The following is a 17,140-nucleotide window of genomic DNA, read 5'->3' as shown; positions in this document are numbered from 1 at the left end:
GAGTCTTGGTAACTGTTTTATACGTATTTAATAATTTCGGAAGTATTGTTGAGCCATAAATTGTCATATTCTCCTGGCTCAACTTTAGGCTTAGTATAATTTAAATAAATATTTTAAGTATTTTTCTGTAGCCTGTTACAGCCTATCAAAATTTTATCCCAGTATTGTACCCTCCTACTTAATTTTGTCTCCGGCCGTTTCATCCACGGGCTCCCACACCACTCAAGTCCTGATTAAGCATCGTCTCATGTCTCCCCGCTCCTCGGCATGTACGCGAGTGAAATTTTGCACCCCTTCAGTGCTCTGCGCACGTCCTGCCACACGCTACCTCTGCTTCCGTCAGCCCTTTTAGGCACACCCGTAGCTCAAGCTATAGTTGACCGAAGCAACTTTGGTCAGGTTCGCCGGCACAGGTTACAGTCGGTCCCGACACGCCTCGGGAGTCCTGTAGGCGGCTTTTCCCACTACGCAGCACTAACCTCCCCCCCCTTCTCTTTCCCCTCTATCCATTCTAGATCCTTCCATCTGGATAAACCCCCTCCCGGTCTCTATAACAGACCCCAGGCCGGTGAATGGACAGCTTGCGCCATCTCCCGACGGCACGGCCTTCTCTTAGGCGTCGGAGCGAGTGCTCTGGCGGCCGCGACCATACTTAATCTAAGTTCCTTTCCTCCCCGACAGAGCTCGCACCAAGAGGGCTCCATATGGTACTACCTTTCGCTAGTCACCCCCCCCCCCCCCCCGGGATACCTTGCGTACCAACACAGAGTCAGTTCCTGTTGTCCCCAACAGAGCGCTCTGCTTTGCACTTCTGAGGCCCCTTTAAGTTAGTCAATGAGCCCTCTTCATATCTTTTTTTTGGAGGGCGGAGCAAGTACTCCGCCGGGGTTATTCTAGCCAATCAGAGGCCACTTCTCCCACTCCCTAAGACTCCGGGCATCTCGCTCGAACTTAACTTCATGTCACCTGGAAGAGCGAGGGATTCTTCCTTCGGCGGTCACCGCGATAGCATCTCGTGCCGGAGCTGCATCGCCCGCGCCGTTTACATATTCACCGCCGCAATCTAGTTAAGAGATATGATCTCTTAAGTTCGGGAGTGTTCCCTAACATTTTTTTTTTATTCTTCTGGTTGGCTTTTGCCATTAGTAGCCAAGTAGTAATTTCGCATTATGTTTCGCGACGGTTCATCGCAACTACCCGCGCCGCCTCCCTTCGGGGAGTAACTTCACTTCACTTCACTTCACTTCAACCCCAGATCGTGGGGTTCAAGACTTGAGTCAAGAAATGTTTCAAGACTCCAGTGAAGTTTCCTTTCAAGACTTAGTCTGCCAAATTTACGCCGATCCTTCGGAGATTGAAGTCCACAACTTCCTAATTATGCTCCGCCAGTGAACAGTCCGCTACGCAACATTTTGAATATGTACTCCAGCACCAATCAGAGCAATTAATGTTTTTTTATAACTATCAAATGTATTAATGTTAAAACTATTATGGTTATTTTCATAGTCTCATTTATGAAATGTATCATAACATTGTAACTAATGACTTCAAATGGCCCGGGCCCCCTTTAAAATAATTAATTATTGATTCCAATAATGGTAATTTTGTAATTTCAAAGAACATCAAAGTAATATAATGCAGATCTTAACTAACAATAAAAAGGGTAAATTTTAAGCAAACATATTTGTTTTTCACTTCAAATACGACCCTCCTTCCTAGTTCCCTTTGTGAGAACTAACTAATATTTTTGGTTGCTCCCTTGTGTCCTCTGAGTATACAGTTGTTACTATTTCGCCCACTTGATGCAACTTCCAGTATTTTCAAAACCATAGATAAAGTTTCTTTAACTACACAAGGGGCACATTGTACAGTTGACGCATATTTTTTAAACTAACCATTTATTTCTGGGGATCGTAAATAATTAATTATTGGTATCAAGACATCAAGATGAACGTAAACTTGAACACGTCACGGCAGCGAGAAAACTGATGCGTATACCAATAAACTGGTATTAGAACTGGATAAAACTGGTACACGGGAGGTGGAGCTTATATTTTTTTCCGCTCAGCTCGCATCTATTGGCTGGCTGCTGATGGAACGTCACGAGTCTGGGCGGAGCGTTGAGTGAGTTATACTGCGCATGCGCAGCTCAGCGAACAGAGAGCCAGTCGGCAGCTACGCCGCGCCATTACAACAACTGATTGAGTACGATGACCTCTCTCCGCGCACGGCGCGCTATATTGACGATAAATTTCCAATTTGAGGCCCTTTTTTGAAATTTTTTTACTGTGGTGCAATGCGTATGTGTAATGTAGCCCGTATTTGTTATGAACGCTGCAGGATGCGACTGTATTTTAATTAACTTTAACGTATTTCTTACTTTTCCCTTTATTTACACTTTCCCGCTTTTTACACTTTTTTACTTTGTCCCCATGAAAAGTGCAAATAAGGGGTTTTGCTGTATAACCTTTATCTGTTCATCTGCGTCACTGCGATGTACCGCTTATAGAAATGTAGCCAGCGCTAGTTGGTATCATTCATGTTTGGCTATGTTCTTCTCGTATAGAGTGCGCACATGTAGTCAAATATCGGTATCTCGCCGATTGCATGCAACGCACGCGCTCTGTCGAGCGCCGAGTTAACTACATTCGATGGCCCACACTCTTTCGTGGTAAGTGTGTACTAAGACGATAGTTATGCATTAGTTCAGGCTCGTATTCTGGTCACAGATTATGTTTTTCTATTTAAAGTTGAAGAAAGGTTTTTGTTGCATGACTTATTAATTTAAATTATTTGGCATGCTTTTGTATACTCTACTATTTAAATTAATGTACTTTCCATGAATGGGTTTTGTTTTTATGAATAACTTAACCCAACAAAAAAAAAATTTTCTCATGAAAGTCGCACCCCTATTTTTCAAATTTAATTTAGGATAAAATGTGCGACGAGTTTGCAAGAAAACACGTATCACAAAGACTCGCCGACTGGAAGCTCCGCACAGTGCGAAGTGACAAATGACTCACGGGAACGAACACGGTGTAGGAGTGTATCTCGTTGCACTCCTGCTTGTTGTGGCAGAGCAGCGCGAAGGCGGCGTAGCTGCCCAGCCCCGCGAGCAACAGCAGGGTGGCCAACAGCGCGATGCGTGGAGAGAAGATGTTGCTGTGGTTGTTGTCGTCCAGGAGGCTGTACCTCTGGGCCAGCAGATACGCCACCGCGAACACCATCCCGTACGAAATGCTGAAACAGCCGGTTGCCCCGTTTGGGCTCGCGTCCCGTCGACGGCGACATCACAGGACACGGACCGGGGATATCGTGGAAGGAAGCTAGAGACGATATTATATGGTGAGTGGCAACAAAACAGAAATAACAGCGAAACTGAAGGCAATACACCGCCAAATAACCAAAATGAAAATCAATACATTGCATAACCCCGAAATACAAGGCAAAACGTGAAATTCACCTTAAGTACCTCATTGTCTAGTAAAATATACAGGAATATTTAGTTTTATTCAAAAACATAAAAATCTATGTAATAAGTAAAAAATTGTTTCTAAGTATGATGGTTTTTAACAAAGTAAAGTAAATAATAGCAGTCAATATCTGATACCAAACAGACATAACTGAAGGCCTACAGAGAAACATCTCAAATAAATTCATAAGTATAGTTATTTTGGCCTTTTGACATTGCATATAGATTTTTTGATTCATGTCTATAGTAGTGAAATAATAAGATAGTAATAAAAAATTTAAATTAATTTTTTTTAAATATTTTTGCAACAGTAATAATTTAAACTACCTATCTTAAATCGAATATTTTTTTCCCACTGCTTAAAAAATTATATAGGTTTATTAGTTCCAATAACACTATTTCTTGTTTTGATCTTATGAATTAATGTACAATTCTTTAAAAAATAAAAACTATAACTAGGAATATGTCAACATGTAAAACCATAAAATCTTTGCTCTAGAGTTCTAGACATTGCAATTAAGAAATATATTTAGCTGTATTTTTTATTTTTTCATATTTGTAATTTTCTTGTGAACTAAGAAACATTACATGAGAATACTAAATGTTTTAGTTGCAGTTTTTTTTTAACTTACTCTCATCAATATAATTATGTAGTACTGTTTTATGTAAATATTTTAAAAGTTGTACCACAAATTTTTGAAGTAGTTTATCACATAATTGGCTTGATATATACTTATTTCAAGTGTTTTAATTCCACTGGCCTGTGATGGTTTCATTGCGGCGATCCTGCATTGCTATTTAGGATGACTTTCGCACCCTGAATCAGAATCCGATGTTAATTTGCCCAAATTACATCACATTATTTTTAATATCTTATCATTTTGTTATCACATGCATCCACTAATGCACTTCTTACGTTGTTAGGAGGAGTGTTGCTTTCATTAAGATTTCTGGATCCTAAATTAATATATTATTTTGATGACCTGCAGCCATCTGGCAACCCTGTGTAATCACGCTCATAGTCTAATGACGGCAACACTGTACAACACAGCACGTTCGGCTGAGTGGCACCATTTGTTGTTGTGCTTTATCCGTTACAGTCTGAGTTGTACTTCGCTTGCTAGTGCAAAGAGATTTTTGTCTTCATAAGAAGTGTTCTTTCTATACCTCAGTAGCATACTGTATTAATCTATTCATTGAACTTACACTAAAAAAATAAAGTCGCAACAACTGATATACGTTTCAAATGCTGTTTCACACTGATACCAACATTGAATCACTCTTCAAGTTTGTCTCATTAACCTGTGACGTGTCGGCTGGCCTCAAGGTCGAAACTCGCTTGAATGTTGGATGCTTCATATACACTGCTGAGTACATATTCAACCACACAGTGCTACGTTAAAATTTTCTTTTTTTCCACCCAAAGTAAAAACTTGCATAAGGATCACACTATATGTACTTGTTTTTAAACAAAAAATTGGCATAAAATGTGCTACCTACATGCAGGTAAATACGGTATGTGCAAAACAACTGAGGTCGGGCTCATCACACAATAAACACGTAAATGGTCAAACCTGTATCTGTCCAGCTTCCAACGATGCCACCACTCATGAATGTCATCATCCGTCGTCACAAAGAGTGCCTTCCACGGCCGCGTGACAAACACTTTCTCGAAGAATACCTGCAGGCACAAAACATACCTCACATCAATGAAATTGCAGAACCTTGTAGGTCAAAGTTAGCAATTTTTCAGAACGTTGAAAATTTGTATATATAAAACTAAACTCTTTGTTAGGATGATTTTCATGTTATGGTCACACCTGTTCACTGCAGCTAGTGAAGGAAATATCTGCTGTTTTTGTTAAGTTTAGATTGCAAAGTCAAAGGAAATTGACATACCTTCAAGGTTTTGCCATCAATGCTTTACAAGTGAAACAATAGAGTTAAAATCCTATAGTTACAAGAGAAATACCGCTAATATAAATCAAAACTGCTTCATAAGAGTATGACTGATCATGCCTGTGAATCAGTGTGCTGATCACTGCGAAGGCAAATAACATAAAACAGAAAAAACACTAGCAAAAGATAATAGCTGGAATTCAATAGATGTGAAATCAATTCAAACAAATAAATCTATGTTTACTGCATTACTGCAATCTGAACAAAGTAAAATTAATAAATGAAAAATATTTTGTCAGATTCACTTTGGATTTTTGAATTAAACCTTTACACTCAGCTGTACTATCCATGTAAGTGGTTTACTGTCAAAGTTGGCTGCAATAAATAATATAAACAGCCTGGGTGTGCAAAGACCATACTGCATGCCTCACAAGAAGTGAGAACAATGTAGGAAGCATTTATCAAGCTATCCAACTGCCACTACTTGTAAATAAATGGTAAAAATTGTAGGAATTAACATTACTTATGAGTTATGAAGTATTGATACAGCAAGATGGATGTATGTATGTAGTTACATATGAAAGGTAAACACATTATATTCAAGTTAGTGCCTTTTCAAAAGGCTTGTAAAAAAGAATTCTGCTTCTTCTTTCTTAAATGTTAAGTATTCAGCATTAAACACACATTAACAGTTTTACATTTGGTTAGAAGAATCTTGCTGTCTCTTGACTTCTTAATGGATGTACAGCTTAGACTAATAAATTATATATAGAGACAAGATATAATGGTTTTTGTTTTAATTTTTTTATGAATTCTAGTTAGGTACTCACAAAATAGCACTCTAGTCAACAAAAGTGACAAAAATGTTGCATGAGATCTATTTCACCAAAACAGTCATTTTGGCTGTCACATGATGCACTTTTAAAATATAATAATTAATAATTTGAAATAAGCATATCTAGGCTAGAAATACTTGGAACAATAAAAATAAATCCGCAAGTATTTGTGTATTTGGAAAATGTACCAACATCATAATATAAAAATGACTTACTAATAAAAGTTGCAAGATAAAAAAAAAGTGAAATTTATTTTTTTCCCCATCTTTTAGTACAAAAATTTTGGTAAAAACTTAGTGCTAAATAAATTACATTCATTGAATTTAATGTATAATGTTACATATTTGTGATTTGAGTTAACATTTTGATTAGAAATGCTGATTAATTTCATGATTATAGTTGCTTTTCTGTGCTTTACTGGGCACTAACTTGCACTTCAGTACTACATTACGTATAAATAAGTTTTTCAGTGATATTTCGGTTTTATTGCAATCCACTATATAAACTTATCCATAATATAGGAACAAGATTTTATGGCCGTATTGTTAGCAATGCAACATTTCTGTGTAAAGAAAGTAAGATTTCTGTGTTATTGGTTTTATTTTTACAATGCAAAACACTTCAGCAAAAATTTCAAAATCGGAGTAAAGAAAATATAGTCTAGCACCGGCAGAACAGCAACATGCTTCAAGTAGCTCACATCAGATCATGTCTTAAGAATTAAGAACCCACAGTAATGCAAACTTCTGCATTTAACACAAATCTAAGTACACAATATTACAGAATTTACACGACTTCCATTCATTCTGTAAATTTAAAGTACACAACTCTTCTAGTTATCATTTGATATTATTATGGAAAGCAATAATAGTCAACTGTTCTGCACATTGTAAAGTGAGACGCTACCTTTAGTCATTAAGAACCAAAGAGTACTTTGAAAATGATCCTTCTGATTCAACCTTTTAGATATCGGGAACCAAATTACTTTGAGACTTGCCTCAGTAAATTCACAATAGTCCACTTTAAGGGAGCAAAATATCTTAGCTACGTCAATCTAATGTGTTTCTGGGGAGAAAATTTCATTCTTCGACTATTTCCTTGAATGCCGAGAAACCATGTAAGAAGGTTGTATGTAGGAATATGGAACACTCAAGGCAATTTCTGAAGAGATTTTGTTAAAATTGAACTTTCAATGATCACTCAAGATACAGTTCTCGGTTTGAATAGCCCGTCAATGGCTTCAAATGTTTGTTAAAATGGATCATTCAGAATTAGTTCCACTAATTTCATTTCACATTTATGAGCAGCTAACTTTACGGTTCGCTTCACATTGGCTTGCTTTATAGCTTGTGAGAGACACTTTCCCATTCACAGTAGAGGAAAAAACACCATCACTCAGGAGATGAAATTTGGTTATATCATCATTTAACTTACATGCAAGAACATGAGCTGTGGGATATGTAGATCCTTCAACAAATGTTAGAAAATCAAATATTTTTCACACACAAGGCCAGCTTGGAGTTTTGAAACACTGAACTCTTCTGAAGACATTACTTTTAGAAATTTTACACCATTATTTTCTTGGCTGATGTCTTGAAAATCTACAATTGCCTGCAAATGATCATTCAAATAATCACAAACCAAGAATTTCAACGAGTGAGTATCGGCTGAGTAAAATAATTTAGCTTCAAAGGATTGTTTGGATTCTTCGTTGTTAGAAATTTCAGGTACCGGTGTTTGCGTTTCTTTGTGTTCATAAATGCATTTTTCACTCTTACGACAACACTTAGATCATTCAATTCATCCAGAGTGGTTTGCAACACAACTGCAACCAAATGTCGGTTATGCACCCAGCACTGTATGTGATGATCTCCAAACAAGCTTTGAAGTGTCGAGGCACACTTTTTCACAGATTGTGCAGAGTCCAGACATAAATACAACTACTTGTTGATATTCTATTTCATATTTATGGAGAACATAAACTACCGTATTACCAGCGGAAGGTTTGCTCGTTGTATGGGCCACATCCTTAATTTTGGGCAAGAAAAATCTAACATTTTTACCATAGTAAGGGTTGCCCCATATATCTGTCTCGCTAGAGTTCCATGGATACAAGTGAAGTGTTCCTTTTCTCAGCTTATTGGCGCGTAGGAAATATGAAATATGACACTGGCGTTGACCCTCTGCTATTCCTTGTCTAATATGGGAGTGAGGGGCCTACAACCCCCTCCCCCCCCCCCCCCCCAATATTTATGACCCATCCACATCCAATTCTCGCACTTCCTAACCAGACAAAGGAGAAGACTGCTATTTTTTATACCCTTGTTTCCATTTCCTCCATTGTATTTTTTTTTTACCCATCCCTTTTTTTTCACCCTTCTGAGAGAGAAGAGGCGGCAAGCTACTCTGTCACTTCGTCTGTAAAAACTAACATGCAGTTTAACGCAAGGCTGGAGGAATATACTTAATAGGTGCTCTTATAAACACCAGCGATGGCTGCAGTTTTGTCACCGTGTTTTCAGTTGAAAATGTGGGAAATCTCATTTTAAAAAAAATAATGATTGGGCACAGTTGCACCATGAACACCTGTCAAGATAGACGCATTAATTGTGTGGGTGCCAGTTCATTTACAAAGAAGAAAGGAAGGGGAAACCCTTAACACTGCCGCATGGTCTCACACTATTGCTCCCTTTCTGACTGGTTTATTTCTAGATTTTGCTCCTCTCATCGTCCGCGCAGCGCAGCAGACACGTCACTTGCCGGCAGACACGGCACACGTTAAATAACTGCGCTGATCGAGAAACTTCACACGGCTGCCAAGATTTTTGATTAAACAGTTTCTACTTACTCGTGGAAATATATTTGTTAAAAACTAAAATTGGTTAGTTATTTACCCACAAATTCAACCACAGCGCAAGTAAAAAAAAAAATATGTTAACCACGGGAGTTCGTAAATCCCGGGCAGGTATAAATGAGGTTCTACGGTATAACCAGACAATGCTCTTGGTGAAATACGACAAGAAAATGTATTTCCGAAATTCTCATTCCAATTTTCCCTTGTAAAATAGATTTCTTTGAGCATTTTAAATTTTTAATACAATATAAAATGATAATATTAATCTGTAAAAGTGTAGCTATATAATGTATATTTTTTTTACATAAGCCTGCAATTAGTAATTCCATTATAATGTCTATGTTATGTATTTCTTTTTATGCGTTTTATATTTTGATGTTTATTTTTAATAGTTATATTTTAAACTTTATTTGTTTGTATTTTGTTTGTATTGTTTATATGTTGTCCTTGCATATATGTGTCGTGCCCACCGCTAAAGCCCTCGGCTGTCGGTGGGCATGTTACAACATTAATAAATAAATAAATGAATAAATAAATAAAGCTGTGTACAAAAACAGTCGTGCCGCTCGGGTGCACCTGGCAAGAGAGAATGCGAGCAGCGCCCCACCTCGGACATGTACAGCACGGTGATGACGCCGAACAGGCCGACCAACTTGAGCACCAGGTAGAGGAGCTGCAGGGGGTTGCTCTCGGACGAGGCGGCCGTCACCCGGGGAGGCAGCGCCATCACCAGGTACGCCATGAAGAACCAGAACGACACCAGCGGCACGTAGTAGTAGAACTGGTAGGGCCGGTTCATGCACAGGCACATCATCACCGTCACGAAGTTCAGGCGGAACATCACCTGCGGACAGGCACGCGTCGCGTCCAACACCGTGGCTTCACTCGTCACTGCCGGGTTTTATGGTTTCATATTCCAGTCAAATACGAAGTTATGGGGAAGAAGGAACCATGGTGCAAAAGAGCTCTTTTTCCCCAGAATGTTTTAAATAAACTGTCATTATGTCTTTCACCAGTTCGACAAGTTTTAGTCAGATACCACAACACCTGAGTGAATGATTATTTTATTTTGTGGGACTATGCATTACCGTTATCTATGGGCCCTTCTTACACAAGACTGATGTTTTATTTCCTGGATTCTGGTTCAGGTTATGACAGTCTATGTTCTGTAATGCAAATGGTGTATGAAGTGTAAAAAAAATGTTGACAAATAACCATCATGTAAGTCCATGCATTTTTAAAAGGAATTCGGAAGGATGAGTCACTGAAGAGAAAATAAGAACGGGTAAAAGTTGTTGCGGTATAGAAAAAAAACCATTTTTAGTCATCTAATATAGAAAAAAAAACATAATAATATTTGAACTTAAATACTATTATTATATTCCTAGTATTTAAGCTGGAAAAAATATACAGTTTAACTAACCTTACTCCAAAATAAAATTATTTGTAAAAAAGACCCATCACTTACCCTTATAAAAATATAAATACTTAATTTGTAGTGAACTGAAGCTTGGATTTTTCTAGAAATAAAATATAGAAATATGAAGCAACACATTTATTTCAATCATCTTGCTCTTGCTATTAGCATAATTAAAAACTAGTATAGTGAAATTTCAAATTAATTTTGCTCAAAATGCACTTTCACACTATGGGCCCTTCTTCCCCAGAACTCCTCAATTTTGGTTTTTAAATATCAGATTACAATGATATTGGTTTTATATCTATACATTATGTTTACACTAGAATCTCGAATAAACGAACTTTCATGAATCAAGATTCTGTATTATCTGAGCCGATCTGAAGCGGCATTTCCGGCAAAGACTGTCGTAAACATTTTCTGGAGGACCTAGAAAATGATGTATAATTGTTTTTGAATGTCTAAAGAAAATTAACTTTAAAGACGTAATTTCCTCATTGGGCGAATCATGGAATGATATGAAAAAAAAACACATTGAAGAAAACGCTGAAAAACCATTCTGAAAGACTATACCTCTGGGCTGACTGAAAACAAAGATTATTTACTCATTATATCTGTGTTATCCAAGGTTGATGTGGTCCAGTTAAACTCAGTTAATCGAGACCCTACTGGCAAGGGCGCCCGTGCCCAGGGGCAAGATGAGGCGGGACGTGCCCCCCCCCCCCCCCCCCCCAATCCAAAGACTCTTAGGTAAACAGAAAAATATAGTGCAGTCATGTGTTTTTCTTTTTTAAAAAAAAGATTTAAAAGTCTGTATTACATAGAAGTGAGTCAACATTAAAATATTTTTTATAAGGTTTTAACAGCATTGGAACTGGAACTTTTTTATGCTTTGAAGTCGCCATTCATAATCCAAAATATTAAAAATACTGCATACTCCCCCGTTAGATAAACCCCCCCCCCCCCCCCCCCAAACACACAAACTATCATAGGGTTCCTTGCTTACTGCACCTATAAATATTGATGGGTCGAATCCACTTTTTTTCCAATCTGCAACAGAATCTAGATCTCAAGAGTCATGAATAAAATAACACATGAGCAAAACCCCTGAAGTTTAAGTTAAAAAAAAAACTTAAATTTATATTTGTATCAAAATGTTCGCTGAAGTACTAAACAAACATTTCCAAAGCATTGTAGCTCGTGGTGAATACAAACATTTCTTTGACAGCTTTGTATGGATAAATGAAATACATAACAAGCAACATTACAAATAATAATAAAAAAAAATCTACTATTCCCAGAATAAATATTTTATTTTTGGAAAAATAAAACATTTTTGTGTTTTAGAGATAATATCCACATTATTTAATTGACAGTCTTATACTATTTATAGAATACTAGTTAATTCCCGGCATGCATTGCTATGCCTCTTTCAATTTTTATGTAATGTTTGAAGTAGGTACACATATACAAAGCATCTCTCTCTATTTATCTATATCTCTCTCTATCCATCTATGTATGTCCCTCTATAAATTTCACTAGGTTTCTCTATATATAAAATCTCTACATATCTATCTCTTTCTCTGTCTATATATAATTATATATATACTACATCTCTCTCTATATCTATGTATATATCTATATCTCATTCTATCTCCCTATTTATATCTCTATACATCTCTATGTACCTATATATTCCTCCCTCTATCTCTATACATCTGTATATCTCCCTCTCTATGCCAACCTCTATATCACTATCTCTCTGTCTATATCCTCCTATATCTTTACAAAACAGTTGACGAGCAAAAACACACACAAAAAACACACATATACACACAAACACATACAAACACACACATATATATATATTTCTATTTTTTTATCTATACTTTTACCTGTTACAGGTGTGACACACATATATATAATTACACACACTTATTCTAAGGCAGTGTTGTATCAAAATTTCAAAGCAATCTGTGCACAACGTTAGGAGATTTAAGATTTTGAAGGAATGAATATTCACATTTTTATTTATAGAATATTTACTGAGGGGGAGAATGAAACAAAATGCCAGTCGGCACAAGGCCGCCGGCAACAGACACCCTCGCTAACCTGCGAGAGCGACCCGCGCGCCCCCTCACCTGGAAGAAGCGGACCAGGCCGGCGTCGCCCGTGTGCCAGAAGTGGCAGAAGTGGCCGTAGCCGGCGAGGAACAGGTAGGCGGCCACCAGCACACGCACCAGCATGTATATGGGCAGCACGCCGCTGGCCCCGGTGTTGTGGTAGATCAGTATCACCAGCTGCATCCAGCCTGCGGGAGCCACACGTCTGCCTCACATGCTCTGCACTGGCGGAGTCAACGCGCGAAACAAGTTCAACTTCTTGCTTATTATATTATTATTAGGTATAGGAAACATGATTCTCTTTGGCTAAGGTTGCAGATAAAAAAAACTGCAAGTATGTGAGTGATAAATTATGCTATTGCACAAGTGTGAAAGTATGCAAGTGTATGTATGCAAGTGTGTAAATGTGCAAGTGTGCAAGTGTGATATATGCAAGTGTGTAAGTATACAAGTGTGCACATATCCAAGTGTGCACATATCCAAGTGTGCACATAACCAAGAGTGCATGTATGAAAGTGTGCAAGAATACTGCGTCATTCATACCTCTCCTCTGCCGTCTCCCCTCCACCGGTTCCCCCACCATGTACCTAACTATTCCCCTCGTGCAATCGCAATTTCGTAATGCTAGAAAATTGTTGTCCCCTCCTAAAAGAAGTTTCACTTCAAAAATGTTAATTTTTTTTTAATGTAATTAATGTAAAAATTACAACTAATGCACAAACCAGGAATAACAATTTTTCCAGAATGGGCGTGATTGTAATAAATAATATTATTAACTACACATCAACTGTTCATACATCCATCCATGTATTCATACAACTGTGCTTCTGTGTGTGCTTGCCTTCACGTGCACAAAAAACACCCATGAGTACAAACCCACAAACCACAACTCATTTCTTAGAGTACAACAATCAACACATTGAGGCTTAAAAGTCATTCCAAACTTGAGACCTGGCAATGAATTTGATCATTTAACATTTTCAGTCACACTTTGTCAATTCCTAAGGAATATCTAATTTTTATATTTTTATAGTAAATAAACTATTTTTTGGATTTATTGTGTGGTAATAATATTACGCTATAATTATAAGATTAATGTATAATTATTTTATAATTCATAAAAGTAAAATAAAAATTATTTGTTTATTTCATAGCCATTAAGTATGATGTCCACTAAAATGTAAGTACACCTTAACCCACACAATAAGACTGACAATTCCACTTTCAAACAAAAACTGAATAATGAATTGCGAAAAGATGAAAATTACCATAACAATAAATGGTTCAAAAAGGATGTGAGAGGTTGGTGTTTCCAAATGTTTTTTTTTTTTTCCCCCGGGGTTTGTTAAAAACTTATCAACACAAAACTACAATAATTTTTCCGTATTTTCTTATTCTACTGTTTTTGTACGAAAGGAATGTTGTCAATGAGGGCTGGATCACACCAAAAGGCACCTCAGTGCAAGGCTTGGACTGCAGGCATATCAACTTCAATTGCAATAACTTTGAAATGAAAACGCTGACAATGTGTGGCTGTTCAGCAAGTTGAGCGATTAAAGCAGAAGTAGAACCTCCACGAACATTCCCACATAGTATGTCCGCACGTCAAGAGGGAACCATTACATTCAAAGTCGCTCATTTGATATTTTTAAAATTTCTCAAAGCATCATAAGCACTACCAAACAGCAACTGTAACGCATAGCTTGATGGCAGACTACCTATTAGTCAGTAGTTTTTAGTTGTGCATTCGTCCCGCTGCAATTGCATACACCTATCCTACACTTAGCACGACTAATTTGTTCCTAAAAATGCTCGTGTTATTCGAAATAGCGTATTCTGAAGCATTAGTTTCCTTAAATAGCAAGGCTAATTTATTTAATGTGTTCCAAAATTGTGTAGGAAAATATACTATACGTAATATAAATGCGTTGAATAACACTCAAATATAAATATGACACACCATTTATCTTTGTATGCCTACCATCTAATACTTTGTATGACAAATACGACAGTGCAACGGGAGATACGTGGTTATGTACTATATCGTCAGTCGGCTGGACGACTTGCCCGCCTGGGCGTGACCTTCAACTCACGTTGCGTACCTTTCCAAACCATCCTTTACTGACAGTGAACCCGATGTTACTGTCCGGATAATTACAGTTTAATTTTTCAAAAATTAAAGTGCTTATTCGCGTATCACCACCTGGTTCACACCAATCCTGTCAGGTCAATGATTATTTTTTTCATTGCAACTTTCATTTAACAACCTTTTCCATGTGAATCACCTATTCATTTCTGTTCCGGTATCTAATATCAAATATATTCCCGCTAGCACAACCAACAGCATCAGACTTATATAAACTTTTGATAAGAGTCCTTATTTTGTACGATTGTGTGCACAGTTGACTTGCTTAAAACTAAAGTGCGGCTATTATAAGTGTGGCCTTCATGACAATCTGCGCGCCGTAATACTTCTAGTTTTGTTTCAAATACTTGAACACGATGCATTATGAGTGATCAAGCAAGTACAGTTACCGGCAGCTGAATGGGCAGACGTTGCTTTTGTCTGAGTGAATTCCCTGCCACTGGCTAGACTGAGTTCACGGCCCGGTTTGTGGCCAGGCGACAACGGTACGGCACGGCGGCATACGCGCGGACATAAAAACATTTGGTCCTTTACACTCCATAGCTGCAATTTAACTTGCCATAGCTGATGTTTGTATAACAGCCGATAGCGTAGTCAGACCTGCGCGTGCATCTCTTCCCTCCTTGTTTGGCTAACTGTATCCCACGCCACATCTGTTGTTTACAGAAGTTGAAACAGACTTTGTGGCGTCGTGCCCTACTTTTTTTTATTTTGCCTGCGCAGATTTTGTGCTAACTGAAATTTACAGACGTGCTATTCAAGACTGGGGCAGTAAAATTCATATCGCGCTAAATGAATCAGAGCAATCTGAAGACGTGCTAAGTGAGGGATAGGTGTACTGTGAATTCTCAATGGTCTTCATCTTCAAATATTCCAGACTCAACAAAAGACACTTCATATAACCACCACTAACACATACTCTGTTTTACTATGTATTACCATTTTTTTCAGGAGGTAAATATAATTAACAAAAATTACCATATTCACCCGAAAATAATGTCTCCTAATATAATGCGACCCTCAAAACTTTTTGATAGTAAGTTTATGAAATAATGGATTTGAAATCACAATCCTAACAGATAGAAATTATATATTACGTATTTAAATTAGTGAATTCATTCAATATTTACTAGAACTTTTCTGGTGCCGCTTTCGTCAGTAGGGTTATTTACATGGATTTTTTTTTAAACTGCACGCGGCAATCAGGGGAAAAAATTGACTTTTATGGCTGTAGTTCAAAAGCCATTGGTCAGAAAGCAAAGAAGCTGTGATATACGGTGATCACCTGGGTGGGGGAAAGAGGGGGAGGGGGGTGTCTTCGCCAGCTGCCACAGTGAAGAGAAGCAGAAGGGCTTGGAAGGAAACCAGTGACAAACTTTATTTGAATTCCCCCCTTTTCCCCAGTGTTATCCGGCCTCACCTGTCCTGCCTGCTGACAAACAACCCCCCTCCCCAAAAAAAAAAAATCAAGAATAGTAAACAAGACTGACTTAAGTGATGCAACACATTTTGCAGGCATACTGTGTAGTTTTTCAACTCAGCGGAGGTTCTGGAGGCAGTAATTAACAACAGTCTAAAGTGGCATAAGTGATGCAGTAACAACTCAAGAGTGTGAAGTTTTTCAAACTAAGCTGTTAATTCACGTTCTTCCAATGACAAAATACTATTTTGCGATGACAGTGCAACCCCCACTTTGGTAAAAAAAAATAAAAAATTTAGGTAAATAGCATAAAGCAAAAAATAATTATTTATTTAAATGATGAAAGATATGAAACTAAATTTTGAGCATGATTTTTTTTTGTATTCTTAACCAACGAATTAAAAAGTACAGCCACCATTACCCGACACATTCTGTGGTGGTGCCACTGCCTTCTGAAGCTTGGAGGTGAAGCAACACCGTGAACCCGGGTATTTCCCACAAGTAAAAGACATAAACCTGCCAGAAATCGAATCCGAGACCTTTTGTCTACTAGCCTGACCGTGTCATAGCATGACAATTTAAGGGGCCCGCTTGGTCATGGTGTATCTGTGTTAGTGAGAGCAATGATAAGAGCAACACTCGCTGGTACTTTTAGTGCGGTATCACCTCTCAGCGCAAGGCAACTGTGATGTCTGAGCGGAGAAATGAAGATAACAGTGGATTTAAAGTCCTTTGAGTGCTTTCAAGAATTTGTACCGGGTGTTTCATGAATAAAAGTCATTTTGAAAACATGCGTTTTAGCCATTTTAAACTTTCCTAAAAATTAAGTTTTAAAAACGAAATACAGTCCTCAGCATATTTTTAAATGCTTTTCATAAAAACATAACACTGATATATTGAGTAATTTTTAATTTGCGTGGTTTTTTACGAAGCTCTGCACACCGTACGCGTGACCAGGTAGGCAGGGACCTTA

At 37.7% G+C, this 17,140-nt stretch overlaps 1 protein-coding gene across 2 annotated transcripts in view; it reads right to left on the bottom strand.

The window, feature by feature from the left end:
* LOC134538470 (N-acetylneuraminate 9-O-acetyltransferase) overlaps positions 1–17,140 on the bottom strand; it is a 47,021-nt gene that overhangs the window by 3,928 nt on the left and 25,953 nt on the right. For both annotated transcript variants that reach the window (XM_063379802.1, XM_063379803.1), the window contains exons 9-12: positions 12,620–12,789; positions 9,669–9,905; positions 5,047–5,153; positions 3,024–3,240 (exon numbers count right to left, since the gene is read on the bottom strand). In XM_063379802.1, coding sequence (XP_063235872.1) covers positions 3,024–3,240; positions 5,047–5,153; positions 9,669–9,905; positions 12,620–12,789 — 731 coding nt within the window. The remainder of the gene's footprint in view (positions 1–3,023; positions 3,241–5,046; positions 5,154–9,668; positions 9,906–12,619; positions 12,790–17,140) is intronic.

This window comes from Bacillus rossius, chromosome 13, assembly GCF_032445375.1.
Source record: "Bacillus rossius redtenbacheri isolate Brsri chromosome 13, Brsri_v3, whole genome shotgun sequence".
Taxonomy (NCBI): domain Eukaryota; kingdom Metazoa; phylum Arthropoda; class Insecta; order Phasmatodea; family Bacillidae; genus Bacillus; species Bacillus rossius.
This window is presented reverse-complemented; position numbering and strand designations above follow the sequence as displayed.